At 40.9% G+C, this 25,350-nt stretch overlaps 1 protein-coding gene across 3 annotated transcripts in view; it reads right to left on the reverse strand.

The window, feature by feature from the left end:
- LOC124133509 (serine/threonine-protein kinase 31-like) overlaps positions 1-25,350 on the reverse strand; it is a 40,853-nt gene that overhangs the window by 4,741 nt on the left and 10,762 nt on the right. Inside the window, exons 7-28 of one of the 3 annotated variants that reach the window (XM_048400883.1) lie at positions 24,838-24,912; positions 22,884-23,033; positions 21,958-22,289; positions 21,318-21,474; positions 21,012-21,118; positions 19,921-20,086; positions 19,367-19,489; positions 18,591-18,695; positions 17,255-17,344; positions 15,934-16,044; positions 13,479-13,727; positions 12,782-12,880; positions 11,903-11,983; positions 11,039-11,158; positions 10,759-10,878; positions 6,982-7,068; positions 6,374-6,526; positions 5,759-5,890; positions 5,359-5,424; positions 4,348-4,649; positions 3,648-4,141; positions 3,296-3,310 (exon numbers count right to left, since the gene is read on the reverse strand). In XM_048400883.1, the coding sequence (XP_048256840.1) occupies positions 3,300-3,310; positions 3,648-4,141; positions 4,348-4,649; positions 5,359-5,424; positions 5,759-5,890; positions 6,374-6,526; positions 6,982-7,068; positions 10,759-10,878; positions 11,039-11,158; positions 11,903-11,983; positions 12,782-12,880; positions 13,479-13,727; positions 15,934-16,044; positions 17,255-17,344; positions 18,591-18,695; positions 19,367-19,489; positions 19,921-20,086; positions 21,012-21,118; positions 21,318-21,474; positions 21,958-22,289; positions 22,884-23,033; positions 24,838-24,912 (3,330 nt within the window). In that variant the 3' untranslated portion in view covers positions 3,296-3,299. The remainder of the gene's footprint in view (positions 1-3,295; positions 3,311-3,647; positions 4,142-4,347; positions 4,650-5,358; positions 5,425-5,758; positions 5,891-6,373; positions 6,527-6,981; positions 7,069-10,758; positions 10,879-11,038; positions 11,159-11,902; positions 11,984-12,781; positions 12,881-13,478; positions 13,728-15,933; positions 16,045-17,254; positions 17,345-18,590; positions 18,696-19,366; positions 19,490-19,920; positions 20,087-21,011; positions 21,119-21,317; positions 21,475-21,957; positions 22,290-22,883; positions 23,034-24,837; positions 24,913-25,350) is intronic. The other 2 variants (XM_048400881.1, XM_048400882.1) reach the window with 2 other exon arrangements.

The raw sequence follows: 25,350 nt of genomic DNA on the forward strand, positions 1-25,350 counted from the left end.
GATTAAAGAAACATAATATTTGAACTGTTAGAAGGATATTTCATTGTTCTCTTGGATTCAAAGAATGAAAGGGATACTTAACAACGGTATTACATTTACCAAATTAAGAAATCATGTTCTTCTTTTGAGAATTTAAAGTATGAATTGATTTGTGCAAGTTACCAAAAACGTTGACAAGCGATAGGACATGCATTTATTGATCTCTGCAGTGCCTTATCACTGTTACCAAGTAACTCCCTATCTCTTGTATCTTAGTAGTGTTGTAGAACAATGTTTCATCAAAGCAAAAGAAGACAACTAAAATAACATGGTATTATTCTAACCCTCTGGTGACTCAAAGGATACACATCTTTTACTTCTTTAAGGGAACAGACATACTGTAATCTCATTAAAATCTCATAAAAAATCTGAGGACATCTCATTACAAGTCACGGCGGAACGACCTTTCACAGACTTTGACAGACCAATGAAATGATAAACAAAAAGTTGACATAAGCCAATCAGAAAGCAGCTTTCTTGAGGTATATGGCACAAGTTTGAAACTGTAACCTTCCACTCCAGACTACGCTTTGAAAAATATTTTGACAAAGTTCTCGATTCAAAATTTGAAAAACTAAACAAAAGAACATTCAGGAATGTCTAACACATGGCCTAGACTTAGGTTAAGCAAAGTTTCTTCCATGACAGTTGTTCAGGATACCCCGTTTTAACACATTCTGAATGTCTCTTTCCTGGTGGCGTAAGCAATTGCTCTGATTGGTCCGATGAAAGGTTGTTCTGACGTGCCCCGTAACGATGTCCCGAGTGTCCTGAGATTTTTGTAGAGCAGTTGAGAACTAAACTCTTCGGACACTGCCTGGAACACTATATATTATATTGTCTCAACTAGCTTCAGTCGAGAACAGGCTGTTACGGTATAGGTGTCACAACCAACAGACAAAGACAGTCTGTGACTTTAGCCACTGGTCCACAGCCAACCAGTAAGCTTAGCTAATGAATGTCCATACATTAAAACCAAAATCTATTGAAAATGATCTCAAGTCTGGGCGAGCAGATTGAAAAGATTTTGTCACAGACTGCAATCATAAAGTAAAGCAACTACACAGACACCATCACCACAAGCTGCAAAGATTACAAACTAATTGCATTTCATAGAGCTTCCCACCAAGTGCTAATCAGAAACTAGATTATTCATGTAAACATGCAAACCGTCTTCAGGAGTGAGTGCTGTCAGGCTGATGAAGAGAATCCTCTACAGGTGTACAAAGTTGGAGTGGGAGGTCCTCTACAGGTGCACAAAGTTGGAGTGGGAGGTCCTCTACAGGTGCACAAAGTGGGAGTGGGAGGTCCTCTACAGGTGTACAAAGTTGGAGTGGGAGGTCCTCTACAGGTGCACAAAGTTGGAGTGGGAGGTTCTCTACAGGTGTACAAAGTTGGAGTGGGAGGTCCTCTACAGGTGCACAAAGTTGGAGTGGGAGGTCCTCTATAGGTGCACAAAGTGGGAGTGGGAGGTCCTCTACAGGTGTACAAAGTTGGAGTGGGAGGTCCTCTACAGGTGCACAAAGTTGGAGTGGGAGGTTCTCTACAGGTGTACAAAGTTGGAGCGGGAGGGCCTCTACAGGTGCACAAAGTTGGAGCGGGAGGGCCTCTACAGGTTACAAAGTTGGAGAGGGAGGTCCTCTACAGGTGTACAAAGTTGGAGTGGGAGGGCCTCTACAGGTGTACAAAGTCGGAGTGGGAGGTTCTCTACAGGTACACAAAGTCGGAGTGGATGGGCCTCTACAGGTGTATAAAGTCGGAGTGGGAGGGCCTCTACAGGTGTACAAAGTCGGAGTTGGAGGGCCTCTACAGGTGTACAAAGTTGGAGTGGGAGGTCCTCTACAGGTGTACAAAGTTGGAGCGGGAGGGCCTCTACAGGTGCACAAAGTTGGAGCGGGAGGGCCTCTACAGGTTACAAAGTTGGAGAGGGAGGTCCTCTACAGGTGTACAAAGTTGGAGTGGGAGGGCCTCTACAGGTGTACAAAGTCGGAGTGGGAGGTTCTCTACAGGTGTATAAAGTCAGAGATATAGTGTTTGTTTGTTTGTTTTTAATGCCACACTCAGCAATATTCCAGCTATATGACGGCGGTCTGTAAATAATCGAGTCTGAACCAGACAATCCAGTGATTGACATCATGAGCATTGATCCACGAAATTGGGATATGATGACATGCATCAACCAAGTCAGTGAGCCTGACAACCTGATTCCATTAGTTGCCTTACGACAAGCATAGTCGCCTTTTACAACAGGCATGGGTTGCTGAAGACCTATTCTACCCCGGGTCTGGAGAGAGAGTGACCCAGTGTGTGTCAGCTAGATCACTGCAGCCTGCATTATGCATGTTGTGACCGAGACCTTAAGTGACTCTGAGAGTGGTGTTTAAATCCAGTTAACAAGAAAAATCATGAGTTGATTGAGAGATTCAGGTTAAGGGTGATCTTATGATTGTTGTTTAATGCCACACTCAGCAATGTTCCAGCTATATGACAGCAGGCTGTAAAAAAGTCTTGACCAGGCAACCCAACGGTTGATTTTGAGCAAGGTCCAATGCTGTTTGAGTACGATGACAAGACAAGAACCAAGTCGACAAGACTGACCATCTCACCAATTAAATGCTTAACATGAAAAGTATAGGTTGCTGGGGACGAATGCTGACCTGGAATATCCACAGGGGGAGGGGAAAGGAGGGGACAGGAGATGTATGGAGCCTGTCACAACATTTCACAAATATCACAACAGTCATTCAAACCCATTTTCCGAAATGGTAAAGTGACTGAGGTTGCACATTGTGGTAACAAGAGTACAGGCATCATGCTGACATAAGCATCATAATCAGCGAGATAAAAAACACACAATCAGCAGATCCTGGTAGCGAAGGGACACAACTCTGCACAGTTGACCTGTGAGGGTTAAAGGGTTGAAGTGACTGTCAGCAATGTGCCAGTTATGTCATAGGCTCCTGGTCAATCTATCAGGTGAGGGCCACGAATCAATGGTTGATAACATGATCAACAATTCCACTAGGGACACATGATCATTTGGGGCACACAATGTTACTCCCCATACTCGTTTTAACAATATCTACAATATCTGGGGACGTACATATTCTAGCGTGAAACGGCGAGTGAAGTAAGCTATACACACAATCTGCAGTTAGGGCATCTATAAGCAAGAGGGAGAGAGAGAGAGAGAGAGAGAGAGTGAGTGAGTGAGGGAGGGAAAGGCTAATAAAGCCGAGACATCGTGTCTACATACCTGCTCAGTCATCTTCTGACATCCAGAAAGCAAGCAACATACAATCTCATCAATCACAACATACCAAGCATATTTTGTAATGTAGGAAAAAGAGAGAATCAAAATTGTTTATTTTTTGTTACAGTTCTAGTAACAATGGTAACAGGGGTCTCTGCAGGTTGATTCTTAGTTGACCAATTTTATCTTTAGGATATTTATGACTTTTCATCATTATGTATTATTGGAGAAAACAGAAATCAAGTACACAGAGATATCAAGATTGGGTCATTTTCATTCAAAGATCTTATCGCAATTTTCATGCACAAAAAGTGCATTTACAGACTTTCAAACAGTGGCAAATACTATCACTCACCATCTTCTAGGTTAATATTGTCTGTATTTGTCAATGGCGACGCCCTCCCTGTCATAATCTCCACCAGTCCCGGAGACCCGTCGCCCGTACTGCTAGTATGCTTGTTGTCAGGCCCGTCTCCACTTTCAGCCTTGACCTCTCCCTCGATTTGAGTATTACCATCCTCCACTGCTTCTCTCCCTTTGTCCTCCAAGGAATCTATTACAACAGCACTGTCCATGTCTCTAGAACATTCTACAGATATAGGTTGATCACAGGAATTTGAGTTGGCTGGTTCGGTTTGGTTATTGGTTTCTACAGCTGAGTTAGTTTCCTCTCCATTTGGAAGTAAAGTCTCACTTGAAACATCTGGTTCACAATGGTTTTGTGTGGTCTCAGCTGGATCAAACTCATTCTGCTCTGGCTCAAACTGGGACTGACTAGTTGCATCTGGTTCTGGTTCTCCCATATCCAGCATGCTTGGATCGAAGGAACCAATATTTGACATTACATCGCTAGAAAATGAGACGAAACAGATGGTATAATTAGAGATATTTCAAATCATTTGATCAAATAGAAAAATTAAATTCAAGTTCGTTTTCATCAAAGAAACAGTGCAGAATTCATCATTCTTGTTGTAAGCATAAACAGTATAGAAAGGATACTGAAACTAAGACATGAAACAATTGGCTCTGGTAGAAACCAGGAATAAACCACATACTATTCACTACTCTGTATGGGAGCAGGCAGCTGATCTTGTGATACTTGTTGTTGCTGTTGCTGTTGTTGCTGCTGTTGTTGTTGTTGTTGTTGTTGCTGCTGCTGCTGTTGTTGTTGTTGTTGTTGTTGTTGTTGTTGCTGCTGCTGCTGCTGCTGCTGCTGCTGGGGTTCTGGCTGTGGCTCTGGGTCTACTTCTGGGATGGTCATGTTGAGGTATTCCGACGTCATCAGCAGATCTGTCGTCACTCGAAGATGGGGAAGGTTGTTCAGCAGTGAGGAAAGCAGTACTTGGACGGGTTTTTCCTAATATAGAAAACATTTCTTAATGTCTTTCCTGGATGTAACAGTACTTGTCTTGATAGTAAGGTCCCACCATACTTAAGAAATAAACAATGAGTGGGAGTTGTTTATCGTACAATAAAACACTGCAGGGAGAATAAACCATGAGGGGCAGTGTTTTATTGGGTTAAGTTTGGTATTTCCCACATACTCTCACAATCCTCTTGTCAATTATCTGTACCTTATCTCCAAATACCGATTGTCATATCTCTCCCACTTTTGGAAGCAATTGTTCGGTCACTGTGGTATCTGCGGAGCTCAGCTATATTAACCTGTCCTCGTAAACCTTTACTTCTCTCCCTCGTTAACCTGTCCCTCTATCCCTCGTTAACCTGTATCTCTATCTCTCGTTAACCTGTATCTCTATCTCTCGTTAACCTGTGCTTCTATCCCTTGTTAACCTGTGCTTCTATTCCTTGTTAACCTGTACTTCTATCCTCGTTAACCTGTCCTTTTTAACCCTTGTTAACCTGTACTTCTATCCTCGTTAACCTGTCCTTTTTAACCCTTGTTAACCTGTACATCTATCCTCGTTAACCTGTACTTCTACCCTTCGTTAACCTGTACATCTACCCTTGTGTTGTACTGATATTTCAGCTTACAAACCGCCGTCATATAGCTGGAATATTGCTGAGTGAGGCGTTAAACAACAAACAAACAAACAAAAGCTTACAAGAGGTACGCCAGTGAAGTCCGGGGCATCAGCCTTGATACCGAAGTGGACATCAGGATAGTAAAGCTGAAATGTTAAATATTGCACTTTTGTCAAAATCAGGACTTAATAAGAAAAAAGCAATTTTAGTGAGACCATAAGTTGAATAACCCCCCACTGCCCAAATAATCAAAGACCTTGCAGCCTTGGAGGCAACATTGCAACCAGCATCAGAATGTTTGGCCACATTACACTGAGAGTGACCAAGTGGTCTTTGACAGGGTGAGCTACAGAGATACATACCAAAGGTAATGTTTTGCATGGCAATAGCTCTCTCTTTCTCTCCCTCTCTCTCGTGCGTGCGTGCGTGCGTGCGTGCGTGTGTGTGAGTGAGTGAGAATATATATTTCAGTTTACATACCCATAGCAACAGCAAGCCAAGGTTGAACATATCGGTCGCTGGGAAGACATCTTTCAGCATAGCATTTTTCAACTCCGGTGCCATGAACGCCATCCCTGACGGTGTAGAGTACTTCTTTCTGCTGCGTTCTTTCTACAAATCAAACATACTGTCTTACCAGACAGTGGACCAATGGCCACCATGGTTAAACAAAGTCTGCCTTAGTGCAAGAGCATGGCCCTTATCTCCAAGTGTGAGCAACCTGTCTGCTTGATATGGGGAGAAATGCAAAAGTGTCACTGGTCAAAAATGTTTAACACTTTGGTGAAAGCCATGAACTATGAATATGGTGCAGACAGACAGAGGACATTTTTTTATAACTACAGTAGATATGCCTCCTGATAAATAGCCATGACATACCACAATGAGTCCTGTATTCGATCAAGTGATGAAATATTATGCATAGATTTGCATAAGTAAACAGTTGACAGGGTGTGGACTATGAGATTTTCAAATACCACAATAATATAGATTCACACTATTTGAAGTTGAAGTTCAGTCCAAAGATTTTGTAAACCAACCAAAAAAACAAAAGGCCTCAACATGTGCACTGAAATTAAACAGCTGCCATCTCACCATTGTTTGCGAAAAGTCAGGATGCATCAGTACAGCCATGCCATCCTCCTCTCTAATGAGAATGTTCTGCGGAGTTACCTCCCCATGGACTATGTTGTTGGCATGGAGACTCTGAAGAGCTTTAGCCAAACACCTCATGATCATCTGTATGGTCTGGGAAAAAAGATTGTCACCATTAGCTTCATAACTTTCAAATGTTCCTTTTTCTTCCGTCAGAGGATGCTTGATCTGAAGTTCTTTTGAAAGAAACAAAAGTAACAGGAAAATGTCCTCTGAAGACGAATTCCATGAATGTTGGCCTACTCAGAACTTTTGTGTCAGGGCAACTGTTCTTGTCAGTTTGAACAAACTCATGCCGATAATAAACAGGATGTCATACATTCCACAAACAATGCCTAGTTAAATTGTGAACATATCAAACTCTTTTAAAGCAAATGTGAACCATTATTTGAAGAGAAATACATAAAAACATTTAAAAAACCAGAGAAAATGTTCAAGTGTGTCTATACACGTCAAACTTGAGCAAACAGATGAGGAAGGTGTTTTGTGGGGTACACCGACACACTGACGAAGTCACTGCTGGTATGTTTGTCCGATGCACAGCCTACCTTTCTGTGAGGTTTCTTGCCCCTGTGGACCATACTAGACAATGTTTCCCCATTCTTTGCTGTGCAAACGTATGCATGACGAGCATTCTGAAACAATAAGGAAGAGTAATGTAAAAATTTAGTGATTCTGTAACAATGAAGCAAAGTATTGTAACAATTTAGTGATTCTGTAACAATGAAGCACAGTACTGTAACAATTTAGTGAGTCTGTACCAGGGGTCCGGAAACCGTCATATGCGCCGGACATGTCCGATTGGGAATCTCAAATGTCCGGTTTAAAATATTGGTTACCGGACATTTAAATTTTTCTGTCCGGACATTTTAAAAAGTATTGTCCGGACATTTTTAAATTTTGACCGGACATGATCAACAGTTAGGACTGAGCAGTTTCTGTCTAACACAATGAAGATTATCTACACTGACAAGCTTTGTTTCTTTGATTGCTGTAAATACATCGTACCTACATGATAGTCCAATCGGTCAATCACTCTAATAGGCAATAAACTTAGTTGACACTGATTAGTCGAGGATTAATTACTGAGAACATCTTGTTAATTTGAGTGAAAGGTGTTTACAACTGTACATAAATACCTTGCATCATCGATGTACCTCATTATCCTCACAATGCTACGGTACGTAACCTCAGACAAGTAGCGAAAGCGTGACGACAGCCAGTCGACCGATGCAGATCAGTCGAGCGGATCTGCCAAACCCTCAAAGTCTGGACGATCATTTGTAAGTCGTGGCTAACGACTTTCACTTGGTTGACATACAATGAGGATTTGCAGATTTTATTGTTTTCAGTAGCTAGTCGTATATTGAATCTTGTTTGACCGCCATTTTGCTTTCTGTGATGATCGATATCATTTTTTTATGGTCAATAATTAAGTACAGATGAAAAAAGTATTCAAATAACTATTGCTATCAACGAAATTTAAGTATTTGTGATTATATTATCTGTCTTGTTTTTAAATAATCTTTAGTTTAAAAAAAAACTTTTCCCGTGAGGTCACATGATAACCAAATATGGGATAATAGTCTCGATCCAAATGTTACAACGCGTACACTTGAGCAGACTCATGAATATAACTCATGAATATTAATTAGACCATTCACAAAGTTAACAGATCGTTATTATAACAGAAACAAACGTATGTTTTCCATGTATATCTAAAATGATATTATTTGTTATTAATTGTCCGGTGAATTAACAATTTAAATTGAAACAATTCACAATTCATCATATTATGAATACGTAACAACTTGTAATGTGTGTGAAAAGTCGTCCTAAAATACGCTATTTGAAGGGGGCGTGGCCTAAATGCAAATGTCCGATTGGGATTTTAAATTTTCCGGACCCCTGGTCTGTACACAATGAAGCACAGTATTGTAACAATTTAGTGATCCTGTAACAATGAAGCCCAGTATTGTAACAATTTAGTGATTCTGTAACAATGAAGCACAGTATTGTAACAATTTAGTGATCCTGTAACAATGAAGCACAGTATTGTAACAAATTAGTGATTCTGTACACAATGAAGCCTGTAACATCTTCAGTGTTTCTGTAACAATGAAGCACAGTATTGTAACAATTTGGTGATCCTGTAACAATGAAGCACAGTATTGTAACAATTTAGTGATTCTGTAACAATGAAGCATATAACATCTTCAGTGTTTCTGTAACAATGAAGCACAGTATTGTAACAATTTAGTAATCCTGTAACAATGAAGCACAGTATTGTAACAATTCAGTGATTCTGTACACAATGAAGCATATAACATCTTCAGTGATTCTGTACACAATGAAGCACAGTATTGTAATAATTTAGTGATTCTGTAACAATGAAGCATATAACATCTTAAGTGATTCTGTACACAATGAAGCACAGCATTAAAACAATTTAGTGATTCTGTAACCAAGAAGCACAGTATTGTAACAATTTAGTGATTCTGTACACAATGAAGCACAGTATTGTAACAATTTAGTGATTCTGTAACAATGAAGCACATAAAAACTTCAGTGATTCTGTACACAATAAAGCACAGTATTGTAACAATTTAGTGATTCTGTAACAATGAAGCACAGTATTGTAACAATTTAGTGATCCTGTAACAATGAAGCACAGTATTGTAACAGTTTTGTGATTCTGTAACAATGAAGCATATAACATCTTCAGTGTTTCTGTAACAATTAAGCACAGTATTGTAACAGTTTAGTGATTCTGTAGACAATGAAGCACAGTATTGTAACAATTTAGTGATCCTGTAACAATGAAGCACAGTATTGTAACAATTTAGTGATTCTGTAACAATGAAGCACAGTATTGTAACAATTTAGTGATCCTGTAACAATGAAGCACAGTATTGTAACAGTTTAGTGATCCTGTAACAATGAAGCACAGTATTGTAACAGTTTAGTGATTCTGTACACAATGAAGCACAGTTTTGTAATAATTTAGTGATTCTGTAACAATGAAGCATATAACATCTTCAGTGTTTCTGTAACAATGAAGCACAGTATTGTAACAATTTAGTGATCCTGTACACAATGAAGCACAGTATTGTAATAATTTAGTGATTCTGTAACAATGAAGCATATAACATCTTCAGTGTTTCTGTAACAATGAAGCACAGTATTGTAACAGTTTAGTGATCCTGTAACAATGAAGCACAGTATTGTAATAATTTAGTGATTCTGTAACAATGAAGCACAGTATTGTAACAGTTTAGTGATCCTGTAACAATGAAGCACAGTATTGTAACAGTTTAGTGATTCTGTACACAATGAAGCACAGTATTGTAACAATTTAGTGATTCTGTAACAATGAAGCCCAGTATTGTAACAATTGTAACATCATGGACAGGTTCAATCCACATCCAGAGGATCAAACTAAGGGCAGTTGGAGTTCTGAAGCAGACATAAAACAGCGATAGAAATTAACAGGTTTAGCCCACGAGTCCTCATAATAACATATAGCAAAACCCTTAAAAGGGGCAAATGTCTACTAGTCCTTAGGATACCTTTCCTATTGGGCAGTTTGGCAAGGACTATAGGACTAGTGCCAATTTCTTACGCTGTAAAATGTTTCATACGTGGGCTGTTCTAGCTCACGGCATAGAACAGAATACATTCAATATTGAAAGCTTCAGTTTGTGCCCAAAACAAGAAACTACTGCCATGACTGTCATCCGGCAATAATTTTCAACTATTGCAAGGTGAGCAGAATGGATTAGGCATTAAAGACAAATGGCCATTCTCCTACCCAGAGTTCCATGTGACCAGCATAGTACCTCTGCCACAGGCCAGCGCCATGTGACAATTCGTCACATCTTTCACAGTCCATTCAAGATATTGCATATGTTTTTCATCTGCTAATCTTTTTTACAAGTCTACACATCTAGATAAACATATGTCATGGAATGGTTAACTCTCATTGAGAAAATGTCCAAAATCGTGTAAAACTATTTCCATTTGCGTAGTTTTCCTATGTTTACATTTGTTGTACGGCTGCACGTGCTGTCATCGAAGCCCTGCGTAGAGCTAGCGATACAGTCACTTTGATGTGTAAATACATATTGTCATTCAACCCAATGTCAACTCTTTAGTCGTTCTGTTCTGATTTCTGAAAGTGTGTTTGTTTACAAACCAGAGATAAGTCTGGTCACGTGATATGCAAATTAGCCTGTGGCAATGGTGTTATGCTAAGTCACCTAAGTCATGGCCAAAGTTGAAGATTTCAGTCTTTCCTACAGATTCTATTAATGTTTCAACTTTACCTTATCGAAAAAGACAGACATGATAGATTGTACATTCTCCTGCTTAGCCATGGAGTACGTCATGGCCTGCCGGACACAATCATCCTTGTCCAGACGATCACCGTCGGACAACAAGTGCTCCTGAAACAGTTGAGAACATGGGTATGAGTAAACATAAGAAAATAACAGCTATATATGGTGGCCTGAAAATACTAACCTGTAGTCCTGACAATCAAACCTGCAGGTACAACAGCAAGAACACAAACATATGGTGCAGAGATAGGAAGAGTGTTCTCCTCACCCGGATGAATACAGGCTTCCTCAAGAAGGTAGACATGTAGAACCCCTGACTGGCTCCCTCTACTTGTGTCAGGTCGAAATGTTCCATCTCCTGGCTGGGTTTCACCAGGCCATTAAACTCCTGCAAAGACATTGGATGGCGTTGTACACACATTTTAACACAGTAATCATGCTTTACATAAAACAACTTGTAAACTTCTTCCTACTTATCACAGACATGTTTACGTGTTCACATAGCATCACAAAACTAAAACAGGGCTGCAAGTTCTCTTCTTGTAATACTTTCAAAGGGGTCGTGGAATACACCAAGCTTGATATTTCAGTTTCAATGTAAGGACAATTTATTCATATGTTATTGCTAACAATGTTTATGTTATCAGTTTAACTGTGGGGTGAACTATATATAAATAATGTAAAAAAGCAGGGTTAGAACTTAACACTAGCCCGCTAACCCGGGGCTAGTATAAACTTCTGCGGGTGAGTAAAAATGTCCACATTTCCCTTGTGTTTTAACATTACAAGGGCATTTATCTTTACCCGGGCTAGTAAAGCTTTTTAGTTTAGTTCTAACCCTGAAAAGGTGAGTGAAGTGAGTGAATATGGTTTTACGCCGCTTTTAGCAATATTCCAGCAATATCATGGCGGGGGACACTAGAAATGGGCTTCACACATTGTACTGATGTCGGGAATCAAACCCGGGTCTTCGGCGTGACGAGCGAACGCTTTAACCACTAGGCTACCCGACCGCCCTCCTGAAAAGGTAGTTCATGTGCAACTTGCTGAAGTTTTCAACAGTGTATTCAGATGATGAAGGCGACAATGTTGGAAGACATTATTAAGATGATGGAAGACACTGCCCACTCACCAAGTGTATGTCAATACCCAACTCGGGGTGGATCTTCATCAGCTCAGGGAAGTGGGCATCAGCAATCTTGGACAAGTCAGTCTGGAAATGAAACCAGTGTGCAAAGACATGTGTGTTTGTTTGTTTATGAGTGGTTTAACACCGCACTCAGCAATATTCCAGCTATATCATGCTATATGATGGCGGTCTGTCAATAATCGAGTCTGAACCAAAGAATCCAGTGATTGACATCATGAGCACACAATTTGGATACGATGACATGCATCAACCAAGTCAGCGAGCCTGACCTTAGTCTCCTCTTACGAGAAGCATAGTCTCCTTTTATGGCAAGCATGGGTTGCTGAAGACCAATTCTATACTGATGACTCCAACCTTTTTTCTTCTTTTTTTTTGCTGTTGTTTATCGCCGCACTCAGCAATATTCCAGCTATATGATGCGGTCTGTAAATAATCGAGTCTGGACCAGACAAGCCAGTGATTAATATCATGAGCATCAATCCACGCAATTGGGATCGATGACATGCATCAACCAAGTCAGCGAGCCTGACCACCCGATCCCGTTAGTTGCCTCTTACGACAAGCATAGTCGCCTTTTACGGCAAGCATGGGTTGCTGAAGACCTATTCTACCCCGGATTTTCACGGGTCGATGACTCCAACTGGATGTCTTACAAGTGTGCTATTATTACTGATATTATGTATGATGCCATAAGTTCAGACTTACACACAGGGGACAGACCTTAACACAAGTTTACCATTTATAATTATCCCCTATTAAGATATTGAAACGAAGGCTTTAAGAGGCCTTTATATTCCAATCCTGTACAACGTGCGCACGGTGATGTTATTTTGCAGGTGCCCTCCCTGTGTCCCCCCTCACCACCAGACCGTCCTCGATGCTGAGTGCCTGGTGTATCTCCGTTCTGATGGCACTGATGTCCTTCTTGATCTCATCCAACTCCCTTGGGTCACCCTCGTTCTGTGGGCAAAGAAAAATGGATCATTAACTAAAATCGTTTGCTTTTCCGACATGCTAATTTTGGGTGGGTGTAGTGTACATAATGTCTTGTTTTATAAATGTTCTTGGCCAACATGCAGGGAATTATTGCATAATAATACTGAATGTATCATGTGACACCCTTAACCCTAGTTACATTTTTATCTATATAAATGTGACATCAACAAAATATTAACAATAATAATAATAGTCATTTGTGGAGTATTTGTCCAAGAAAGAACAGTGAGTGAGTATGGTTTTATGCCACTTTTAGCAATATTCCAGCAATATCACGGCGGGGGACACTAGATATGGGCTTCATACATTGTACCCATGTCTTAGGCTAACGAGCAATGCTTTAACCACTAGGCGAAGAACAGCTCTGACATGTGGTTCAGTGGTATATGTGCCTGAGGAAGAGAGTCATTAGCCAAGTCTTAAAGAAAGAATAAACCCTGATCAGTGTGTAGCATTAATTACCTGATAATTCTGATAGTGACATTACTCACTTGACAATGACTTCGTTTGAACATTAATACAACAAACCAATGAAAGTACAATCAATGAGAAAATAACATGCCTCTTCTAAATCCTGTCTGTCGGCAACCCTGTGCCGGAGCTTTGACCGCAAACCCCGAAGTGTTTTGCGAATTCCTAGAAGTTCCTCTGTACATGGTTTATCCTCAAGCCATGGTTCACACTCCGTCTTCATCGTGCGGAACTCAGTCAGGAGATGTTGGTAGTTGTCTATGTTAGACACCTCAGATTGCAGCTCTTTGTACAGGGACTGGACCAGTGCAGCCAGGAAGGCGCCCTCAGAACTCCGCTCCTGACAACAGAGTGTGTGAGTGAGTGAGTGAGTGAGTGAGAGAGAGAGAGAGAGAGAGGGTTTATCACTACAGTCAGCAATATTCCAGCTATTTCATGGTATTCTTGAAGAAAAGAGTCTGGATCAGACAAACCAGTGACTGAAAACATGAGCAACACATTAGTCCTCACTTCCAGTTTGGGAAAACACGTCCAATGCAAGACAACTTTACAACATTAAAACAGTCTTATGCTTCCAGCAACCATAAAATGATAAGTGCTTCCAGTATAATATCCTTGAATTCTATGTCAATTTGAACCAATCACATGCTTGATTATGAAACATGTCATACAGAGAGGGTTCGTTCATTACACAAAGATGCAGAACATTCCAGTGACCTTAGTCTTTATGAAGGTCTACGAACTTGAGGATGACCTTGACCCTTGACATGACGTTAGCCAACACGACTACCCTGGGCTATAAAGGAGATATACATGTTATGATATCCCTGAGATATTGGTCCAACACATGGATTAAAAATTAAAACTGCATATGCTACTTATTGAAAATGGGCATTTTGTGAAAGTGGCAAACATACTTTGAAGAATGACATTGTTTTGTTTGTTTGTTTGTTTGTTTGTTGTTTAACGCCGTACTCAGCAATAATCCAGCTATATGATGGCGGTCTGTAAATAATTGAGTCTGGACCAGACAATCCAGTGACTGAATTATGAATATCGATCCATGCAATTGGGACACGATGACAATCATGACATGCATCAACAAAGTCAGGAGCCTGACCACCCGATCTGTTAGTCGCCTCTTACGACAAGCATGGGTTGCTGAAGACCTATTCTACCCCGGATCTTCGTGGGACCTTTACTTCGGGCTATGACCCCGAGCATGACCTTGACCCTTGACCTTACTGGTCAAGGGAGATATATGACAGGATATCCCTGGTATTTCAAGCATGGCATGGTTTCAAAAACAAAGTGTGGCAATGGCAGTTTTCAAATTCAGACAAAACCTTAAAGCATTCCCATTTACATGGGGCTGTTTAAACAGAAATAATGAATGAGCAAGGAAACAAATAGCTTTATTCTGTGCCATAGTACCATAGCATTACCGCAGGGCTCGATTTAAGGAACTTGAACTAACTTGCACCAGCTACATGTCGACATGAAAACCAAGTTTCACCAAACAAAACCAAGCTACACCATGGTCCTCTAAATTCAACAAAGTTTAAACATTGGTCGGTCAGCTGCCAGTGTCACATAAATTACTGATGTATTGCTGTAAAACTTAATAGGAACATAAGCACATAATCTTGGAAGTACCCACAATTTGATGAGGCCAGCCCAAGAAAGCATGATAAATCACACGTAACACAGGGGTTAGTAATGTAAATAGACTTTTGAGGTATTGAGAGTGTTCAAAGAAGGATATTCTGTGACAAGTAAGGATAGTCTGACATGAATTTAATCTTTATAAGAGTGTTCTGACATGGTGCATGTAGACATGAATGTTACGTTGCATATTTTCAATAATAGGTTGCACTTGTGCATGTTTTATATACTGTAAATCGTGAAATTAATGCGTCTCCAAAAGAATGCGACCACTGGAGCCTAGCCAAAAATGCGACTCAATATGAATGCGACACCCCCTCCGCTCAAGCATCAGTGGATTTCTATCTAAAGATGTCCTCAGTCAGGTTTAGAATCCTTACATTAATCCAACCTTACATTAATCCAATCACACACCAAATAGAACCGCTTATTAGCGCTGAGTAAAGTACTTCCACAAAAACAATACATGCGCGCTGGCTTGTGTCGGCCTTTGACGCAGTCGCAAAGAACAAAGGGTGGCTTCTGTCTGGACTTGCAGGTGTGATCAGTGATGACATAAGTGAGTAGAACTCTTGTCTTGACCCCAGCAGTGACAATTAACAGGACGTAATTGGTGTTTGAATGACATTGTTTATATACTTTATAAACAAGTGCTGCTCAATAAACAGTGGTGTGGAATACATCAGCGTTTGTCTAAGTTGGTATTTTTGCTATCCAAAATGTCTTATTGTTGATATATATGCGATGTTTAAAGATGCGAGCAAAGACCACACGCATTTTTCGCATTTATTTCACGATCGCGCTAATTTCAAGTTTTACAGTAGTTAAATCGAGCCCTGTAAAAGTAACACAGCAACCAGTAAAGAATTCTGTTGACTTACAGCATCAGTGACAGTGATCTCATGCTGCAGGCCCTGTATGTATTGGCGGAGGAGTGCTTCCAGGTCAAAGTCGGGCTGCTCAAAATTTTCCAGGTTGTCAAACGAAAGTTGCTGGAAAAAATTAAAGGGAGGGTTTTACAATATTTTAGCAATATTCAAGCAATATCTAGTGTGTGAGGGGGACACTAGCAATGGACTTCACATATTGTACCCATGTTGAGAATCAAACCCAAGCCTTTGGCGTGACGAACCAAGACAGTAACCACGAGGCCACCCCACCACCATTAATGCAGCTTTATATTGTTGCATACCAGTAGAAGAGGGATATGAAAACTGTAAGAAGTGACATCCTGATAAATTTAACATACTAAACATCAGATGGCAGTACCTAAATTTGTTAATCTACATATGCCTCAAAATGAAGACATCAGCTTTTGAGAGAGCTCATACCTTGCTGTGGTAATAATAGTAGATCTAACTACTATGTGGTTCTTATACAGTAGGGGGCACAGGTGGCCCAGTCGTCTAAGGCGCCGCGATTCGCTGTGCAGAGTTGCGTCCCTTGGGCACGCCAGAAACCTATGATTGTGGGTTCGAATCCCAGTTCGCCCTGATTATGTTTCTAGGTTTGTCAGCACCATACCCGTGCTCGTGGGTTTCACCGAAGTGGTAAACGTCGGAGACCTGCATCACTTCGGGCTTTCCTCCCACATTAAGCTGACTCGCCGCGATATAACTGGAATACTGTTAAAAGCGGCGTTGGACCCAACTCACTCACTCACTCTTATACAGTACTGGCTATGGGACAACTAGAATGTGTTTTTAAAAACTCCAAACATAGGTCTCACCCCTCCTTTTTTTGATACATTAGTTCAAGTTGTTACTGTTAATGTGTTTGCAAATCAGAAAAATAATAAGAGTAAATTATAGCCTGGAATTATAGCTATGATTTCATGCAGAAATATTCATTAGCTGTAGAATTTTGGTGGGAAGCAAAAGTTATGGCCAGGAAACAAACTCTACCCTTATTTGAAACTAAGTCAAATCTTTTTCCATGGAAACGTGAAAAAATAAAATTTTGACAAATTTCGAAATAACACAAATACATATGTGCAGTTTCGTAGAAAAATGTTGAATGGTTTTTAAGTTATTGCCCAGAAGTGAACCCTTGGTTGAAGCTAAGACAAAATTGTTTCCATGGAAACAAAATTTTTATTTTTGGGGACAAATTTCAAAATAGCAAGAGTAGAGAGAAGAGACATAAATATCTGAACCTGCACACCTCCATTTCAACTGAGATAAGATGAAACAGTGCACTTACAGACTGTATGCTGGCGAGAGCTGTCATGGTAGCATCTTTGTAGGAGTCTGTCATCTGTCGTGCCTCGGTGAACTCAGCCATTCTCTTTTGCTGTGTGGCACACATCATCCAATGTACATAGCAATTGAAACCTGCCTACAGGGGAATCAATACAAGGGCACATGGTGCACAACACATCAAAATAGGTCAGGTTTCAAGACAACAACCCTTGGTAGGCATAGACTCTCCTGTAAAGTGTGATCGAGAACCACAGTGAAGACTTGAGAGTGTGAAGACAAGGTCTGGGTGTGTCGTCAAACAACCTAGACGCTACAAGGACTTAAACAGGAGTCTCAAAATAATTAAAACTTTGTACATCAAAATTAGTTCAATTTCTTTAAAAAAAAGATAATTAAATGAAAATTTACACTATTACACAGATTGGGTGGTCATAGTCTGCTCAAGGTTCATCTGAGACTACCCATCTTCCCGAGGCAAGTGAGTTAACTGACTATAAAAGTCCAGTTTCCACCCTTGTCGAAATAGGCTGGTATTATGGAGTTACATTTTGGCTGGACTAACGAGTCTATGCATAGTCCAATCACAGTCACGCAACGAAATCGAAATCCGGTTCGTAAACGGTCATGCAGATTTCGGTCGATTGCAGTGTTTACAAAGCATGTGCACCGCCAACTCGTTGTCAACAGACATTTTCCAAATCTTTCCAGGTTTTTAATCAAGGTGTTCACGTGATTTCATGCACTTCCCGATATAAGACTCGTTTTATCACAATACAGATATTGATTATCGATCAGATCGTCTTGACTGGGCGCCGCCATTTTGTTTGAAGCAAATGCAAGTGGTACAAGAGGTGGAATCTGATTGGTCCATAGGAGAGGCATAGCAGGGACATAACTTGTAAAAGCCACTTGTGGCGCTACGGTCGAGCCCAGTAATTCCAACCTAGTCTGGCAAGGGTCGAAACTGGACTTTTAAAGTCAGTTAACTCTTTTGCCTCGGGAAGATGGAGACAACCAGCGACTATGGAGAGTTTGTCAGCTCTATGGAGAGTTTGTCAGCTGTATGGAGAGTTTGTCAGTTGTATGGAGAGTTTGTCAGCTCTATGGAGAGTTTCTCAGCTGTATGGAGAGTTTCTCAGCTGTATGGAGAGTTTCTCAGCTGCATGGAGAGTTTCTCAGCTGTATGGAGAGTTTCTCAGCTCTATGGAGAGAGGTATCGAATCATAATTAAAGCTGATTTCAACAACATTGTTGGTGAAGCATTACGATACATTATGGCAAACTATTAGATGAAAAAATGCACGGAATAAGGTGAAGACAACATCCACTTTTCTTACCTTCCACTCTACGAAAGTTGGTAGGAATGTTTCCAGGGAAGGACAGGAATGGACCACAAACTTGAAGTAACTGTCGTAGCACTGTCTTATCTTGGCTAGAGATTCCTACAAGATGGCACACAAAATAAAATAATAGGGTATCCATGGTGATATTAGGAAACAAAATTGATATTCCATGGGATAGACTTTCAACAATTCTAACTCATTAAGGGACTCGTTAGGAGAAGAGGAGAAGAATTGCGTTAGGACTGTATCACACTTTGCCGCTTCCCTCCCCCCATCCACCCACATGCATTTCACTGAAAAGAAAAACACTGTCAATTTCCCCGCATAAGTAGTTGTGATAACATTTGGCGACCAGCGTTTGAAATAAAAGAAATTACAACTAACTCGTCAGGCCCTCATTAAAAGAACTGCAGCTTATTGTGACAAACAGATAGACACACAAATTTACTTGAGGCCATAACAACCCATACATATTTGAAACTACAGACCCAACATGAGCTCTACCTGCCACGGGCCTACAGGAGGCACTTACTTTGAACTCTTTTGGTGAACCCCCTCTTTTATTTTCATTTTACCTTCAGAAGTCTCTATTGACTGTCTATAAATTAGAATAATTCACATTGCAAACAAAGTGTTTTGAAATGTTCTAAGCGACAAAAAAAAAGGAATTGGAAACAACAAAAGTGTCTTCACATGCATGGACTCATCAATTTCAACGCACAATCTTTCCGACAAACAAAACTCCTGAAAGACCAGTATAAGCATCTCACCTGAACAGCCTTGCTCCTGTCGGTCAAGGGAAGCGACTCCAGCTCCTCCACACACACTCGCAGAATGGTGACAGTCTCCTCCCGGGCTGAGTTCCTCGTCTCGACAAGACTGTCCAAGGTCGTCTACAAGCAACAATCAGACAGCCCTGCTTACAGTATCACATTGCAGACTGTCTAAGGCAGTCTTACATGTCCAGCGAGTGTAAGTGATTGAGGGATACGTATAAAGCATGAAGCATAGCATTGAAAACAACAAGTGGCTTCATGGTATTATTTGCAAAGTCTAGTAGCAATTTCCTTGGCCTACAAATACATATTATTATTCATCATACAGTTAGCAATTACCATCAAAGTTTAATGAGCTTTTGAAGGTTGGTAATGAGAAGGCACTTAGTAACTGAGACATTACCATCACCCTGGACTTACAAAGGAGTTGATACAAGACTGAACTAGCCAAAAAAATTAGTGGCCTTGTATATTCCACAAGCCCTGGACAGTTACATGGCAGATACAGGCTAGTGAAGCTATCACAGATAAGTATAGGAATAACCCACCATATCTTTCAGCATGCAGATTTCCTTCTGTGCCCCCCTGTACTTGGAGAGGGCAGACAGCACGTCGGGCAGACTCTTCACTGACGTGCTCTGTATCCTTTCCTCACTGTTCACAAGGTCAAGGCCATCATCAATGGGGGTCTTCTGGAGCCCGGGAAACTGACACCTGCAAGAACAAACACGAGATGTACCTCATCCCTGTTTATACGAGAGGTGGCCATGTTTGAACAACGCCATGTACCTCATCCCTGTTGATACGAGGAATATCGAACACGGGTCTTCGGCGTGATGAGTGAAAGCTTCAACCACTAGGCTACCCCAACGCCCTGCTTGACCAAAAGTAATTTGAAAAACAGAAAATAGCGGAAAATAAATGATAAAAAAATAACTGGTGAAATCATCAAACAAACGAAAATGTCTGCGACTGAGGAAAAACCCCTTACTGGTGTAAAATGGGTTCCAAGTGTTTTGACGCGATGCGCAATTTCAATGATCGGACGGTGTTTGACGCGATGTGCAATTTCAATGATCGGACCAGTCTGCATGCTGGTTTATTGGAGGTATTCATACTTGTCCAGCACCTATTGTTTTAGGCACAAATTCACCCGAGCGTCATGATTGGTAAGACAATAGGGGACTAAGGGGGGGAATCTCACATATGATACAGCCAATTGGTGAATATCTCACAAAATATAATGATACAACAGTTGAACTAGTTGGTGAACAAAATTGACATACACTGTACAACAAGTGAAGACCGGGTTAGAATAGGTCTTCAGCAACCCATGCTCTGCCGTAAGAGACGACCAAGAGGATTGGGTGGTCAGGCTCGCTGACTTGGTTGATGTATGTCATCATATCCCAGTTGCACAGATCAATGCTCATGATGTCAATCAAACAAACAAAATGCACTGTACTGAGAGGAAACTTATAAAATATATTCAATGAGCAAGTGAACATATTTAACGTCTGTTAAAAGGAATTTCAGACAAGAAACAGTATTCCATTGGTCACATGCTTCTGGTGTGCTAGCGCGACTCAAGGGGTGTGTTCTGGTGAGCTGTTTTAAAAATATATATTCTTAAACTGACCTGAGTTTCTTGACCTTCCCAGCAAGTTCTAGCACAGAGCGAAACTGGTTGTTAACTGATGTCTCCATCATCTTGCTGGATACTGATGCAAACTCATTTTGAAGAACCTGAAAATAGTCATGTTTCATACAAAACATGTTACTACAAATAACAATGTAATCTTGATTATCAGACATAATGCAATTCCCACACGAAACATTTGTTTTTGTAACTACTCAAAATCTCTCACAAACATAGCTAAGCATGCCTACAAATGTTTTAAACACGTTTGGAACTTCACTGTTATTTCTCAGATAATTTTATCACCTTCATTCTTGATCGGAGATTAGCCAGCTCTCCGTTGATCTTTTCTTTCTCATATTTGACTTTCTGCAACTCCTGAATCTTGGCATTCAGTTCCGGGCGCAGATCTGGACCTGAATTCACGTGGTTGGTCTCCGAGTTCGGTGTGGATCTACCACTGCTGTACACAAGGCAGGATACATGCATCAATACATGCCATCAATGAACATATATGAGAGAGAGAGAGAGAGAGAGAGAGAGAGAGAGAGAGAGAGAGAGAGAGAGAGAGAGAGAAAGGGAAAGAGAGAGAAAGGGAAAGAGAAAGAGAAAGAGAAAGAGAAAGAGAAAATTAATTAACAAGTCAGAAGTATGAATCAGCCACAGGCTCCTACAGACCCGGGGTAGGATAGGACGTCAGCAACCCATGCTTGCCATAAGAGGCGGTATATTGCTCATGATGTCAATCACTGGATTGTCTGGTCCAGACTTTATAATCTACAGACTGCCGTCATATAGCTGTAATATTTCTGAGTGCGGCGTTAAACAAACAAACAAACAAACAAAACAAGTTCCTACAAGGTCGTGAAAGATAAGTCCCAATAGAAACGACTTTACTTATGATAACCATAGGAATCATGAGTAGAACATATTTGAACATACTTACTTGGGCAGTGAGACTTGAATTTTTCCGGTCTCATCGAACACCTGTCTCTGAGTAAAGTCTCCTGATGCTTTATCTGCGTTAACAGTGTACCCCCCTCCAATGTCCCTCTCTGTCGGCGTTCCGAACCCTCCCCCGCCTCTCGTGTTGCCGTCCATCTCTCGCCGCTTCATCTCCAGGCGGAGACTAGCATAGCCTTCCTCCACCATCTTGTCATTCAAACATTCCCCCTCCAGAAAAATCTCTGCAAAGTAGCCCGACTGGTCTGCAAGTTTACGTTTCATCACACTACGAATGTATTTCCCGTCTGTTGTCTGTTTGAGGTAGTTAATTGCCTGGGGAAAAAGATTTATCACATGTTATGTGTATGTAACATATTTCAGATAATCTTGAAGAAACATACAAACAAGTGTGTCAACAGATATTTGCAAAATAACACTAGAAGGCACATCTACCAACAAAATATTAAAGAATAACATGATACAAGAATGAGCAATAAATGTTAATTCCACCGTCCCACGTGGAGACTCAGTTAGAATAGGCCCTCAGCACATTATTGTCTGTTGTAAAAGGCGACCAAATAAGTGAGTGAGTGAGTATGGTTTTTCGCCGCTTTTAGCAATATTCCAACAACATCACGGCGGGGGACACCAGAAATGGGCTTCACATATTGTACCCATGTCGGGAATCGAACCCGGGTCTTTGGCGTGACGAGCGAACGCTTTAACCACTAGGCTACCCGACCGCCCCTTGTGACCAAATAAACAAAAGTGGGATGTCTGTCACTGATTAAGACTTGAGTAAGGCACTTATCTGTTGCCTGCTGTGACCCAGATGGATGTTTGCTGACTGCAGCTAAATTACCAATTCCAAATTCTGTCGTCATTATCAACAGAAAATAATACCTCAATTGGAACAATTCATCTTACCTTCTTATCATACATATCATTCACTCTGATGTTGTTGAATATCAACCTGACTGCGAAAGGCTTGACAGAGGAGATGTTTGCAGGCATTTCAACGAGGGAGGTGGGGTTTAGTTCCTCTGTGTTGCCGTAGTCGACGTACAGCACCTTCACCTGCACATGCAAACAAACTAGAGTGAGTGAGTGAGTGAGTATGGTTTTACGCCGCTTTTAGCAATATTCCAGCAATATCACGGCGGGGGACACCAGAAATGGGCTTCACACATTGTACCCATGTCGGGAATCAAACCCGGGTCTTCGGCGTGACGAGCCAACGCTTTAACCACTAGGCTACCCGACCGCCCCGTAAGCAAACTAGAAACATGTGCAGTATTTGCAGAAACAGCAGTAGCCTCATCACTCTTGTTTCCCTTATGACCAGGAAAACATTACCTCTCACATAGCAAGTATGGTTTTATGCTGCTTTTAGCAATATCATGGCGGGGGACACCAGAAATGGACTTCACACACTGTATCTGTGTGGGGAATCGAACCCGGGTCTTCAGTGTGACGTATGATTTCCATGAATATGTTCAAATATCAAGTTCAATCAGTTTTACACTCCACCAAACTACTTTCTACCACAAACTACCTGAAGACATTTAATGGAGCAAGCAGGGCTCCAAATAATAATCTTAGCCATTCAATATATACCCACATGTTATCATTCATAGTTTTCTGTGGGTATTCAGTATATTTTTACTCCCTTGGTCCAATCTATTGGGTATTTTCCAACCAAGAGGGACCCCTTTTCAAACATTTTTTAAACATCTGCTTTCAAAGCTATTTCATTGGTTTCTAATTGGCATCTGTCTATGTCATGCCCAATATCAGAAAAGCTCATAACAGGTGAGGTGAGGTCAAATGGAGTTTAACGGTGCGTCTAAGATTATTGCACTTACATGGCGACGTGTGCTATCTCTCTCTCTCTCTCTCTCTCTTGTACTGGTTCAAACTGATGCCGATTAATAGTTAATTAATAGCTAGCCCATTGAGTGAGTGAGTGAGTGAGTGAGTGAGTGAGTGAGTGAGTGAGTGAGTGAGTGAGTGAGTGTGTTGGGTTTAACGCCGCTTTTAACATTATTCCAGTTATATCACGGCATGTCAGCTTAATGTTTACCACCTCTGCTAGCCCATTGAGATACCATGACGCAGTTTAACATGAATTCCCCAATCAGACACAGTATACAGACTCTAAGCCAACCAGGCCTTGTCTTAGCCCCTTAATGCCAAGCATTGAGGGTAACAAGTACACTATTTTAACATCTTTTTGTAAGACTCCAGGAGGATGCTCTACCCCTACCACGGAGGTGGTCTTGAAGTTACAATAAGCGAGACGAGTGTAGCACTGTATTTGCATTATTCACTGCAGTAGGAAATGCCTTTATTCCATCAGCTACTAAAGATTTGTGAAGACATGCAGACTCAAATTGAGAAGGCAACATAAGATATTTTGGCAGATTTATAATACTATAGTAAGTAAATCTTGCTCATCTAAATCTCTAAACCCGAAACCTTGTCATGAACAAACAACCTTATCATCTCATGTGTAACTGATATCTAAACAAGCATGAAATACTCATATCCCCCTCCAATATGGCATGTCTGGTTGTGTGGAAGGCAAGACATTGTATGGTTCTGCTCCGGAAACCAGCACTACCGCCATTTTCAGTCTAAGTCAAAGTCATTGCCATGGAAACTCGAAAAATGAATTTAAAAAAATCCAAACTATCAAAAGGCACCAGTTTACCACTAGACCTATCTATGTGCCAAGTTTGGTTAAGCTGTCTCTTTTGTTGTTTGAATTCTGCTTTGGAAACGAAACATGACTGACGGACGAACAGAGAGCACCCATTCCTATATTCCACTTCGTGGCTGGGGATAATAATACCACAGAACAAGCTGGGAACACACATACCCTGTCTGTGCCAAAACTCTGTTTCACCCTGCATCTGTACCACTGCTGATCCTCAGAAAACTGGGCCCCATAAATCTGCAACATACCAGGATAACATTGTCAAGTGATGCGGGGTTATCAATGCAAAGGATCTTATAGACATGGGAGTGAGTGGGGTTTTACGCCGCTTTTAGCAATATTCCAGCAACATCACGGCGGGGGACACCAGAAATGGGCTTCACACATTGTACCCATGTCGGGAATCGAACCCAGGTCTTCGGCGTGACGAGCGAACGCTTTAACCTCTAGGCTACCTGACCGCCTTTATAGACATGGGAATGACACACAACAAAGCAATGAAAGAACAGATCTTATAGCGACAAGGAAATATTTACTGTATCAAACAAAAATATTTTTAATTATCTGAAAAACTTGTGATTGTGCAATTGGAAATGGTAGAGTTGAAATGGGGTTTCACGTCACATGATAGGTTACTGCGCTTATATAGCAACGTATGTGCATCCTTGCTCTAGT

The sequence above is a fragment of the Haliotis rufescens genome, unplaced genomic scaffold (genome assembly GCF_023055435.1).
Source record: "Haliotis rufescens isolate VD_foot unplaced genomic scaffold, xgHalRufe1.0.p SCAF_20, whole genome shotgun sequence".
NCBI classification, from domain to species: Eukaryota; Metazoa; Mollusca; class Gastropoda; order Lepetellida; family Haliotidae; genus Haliotis; species Haliotis rufescens.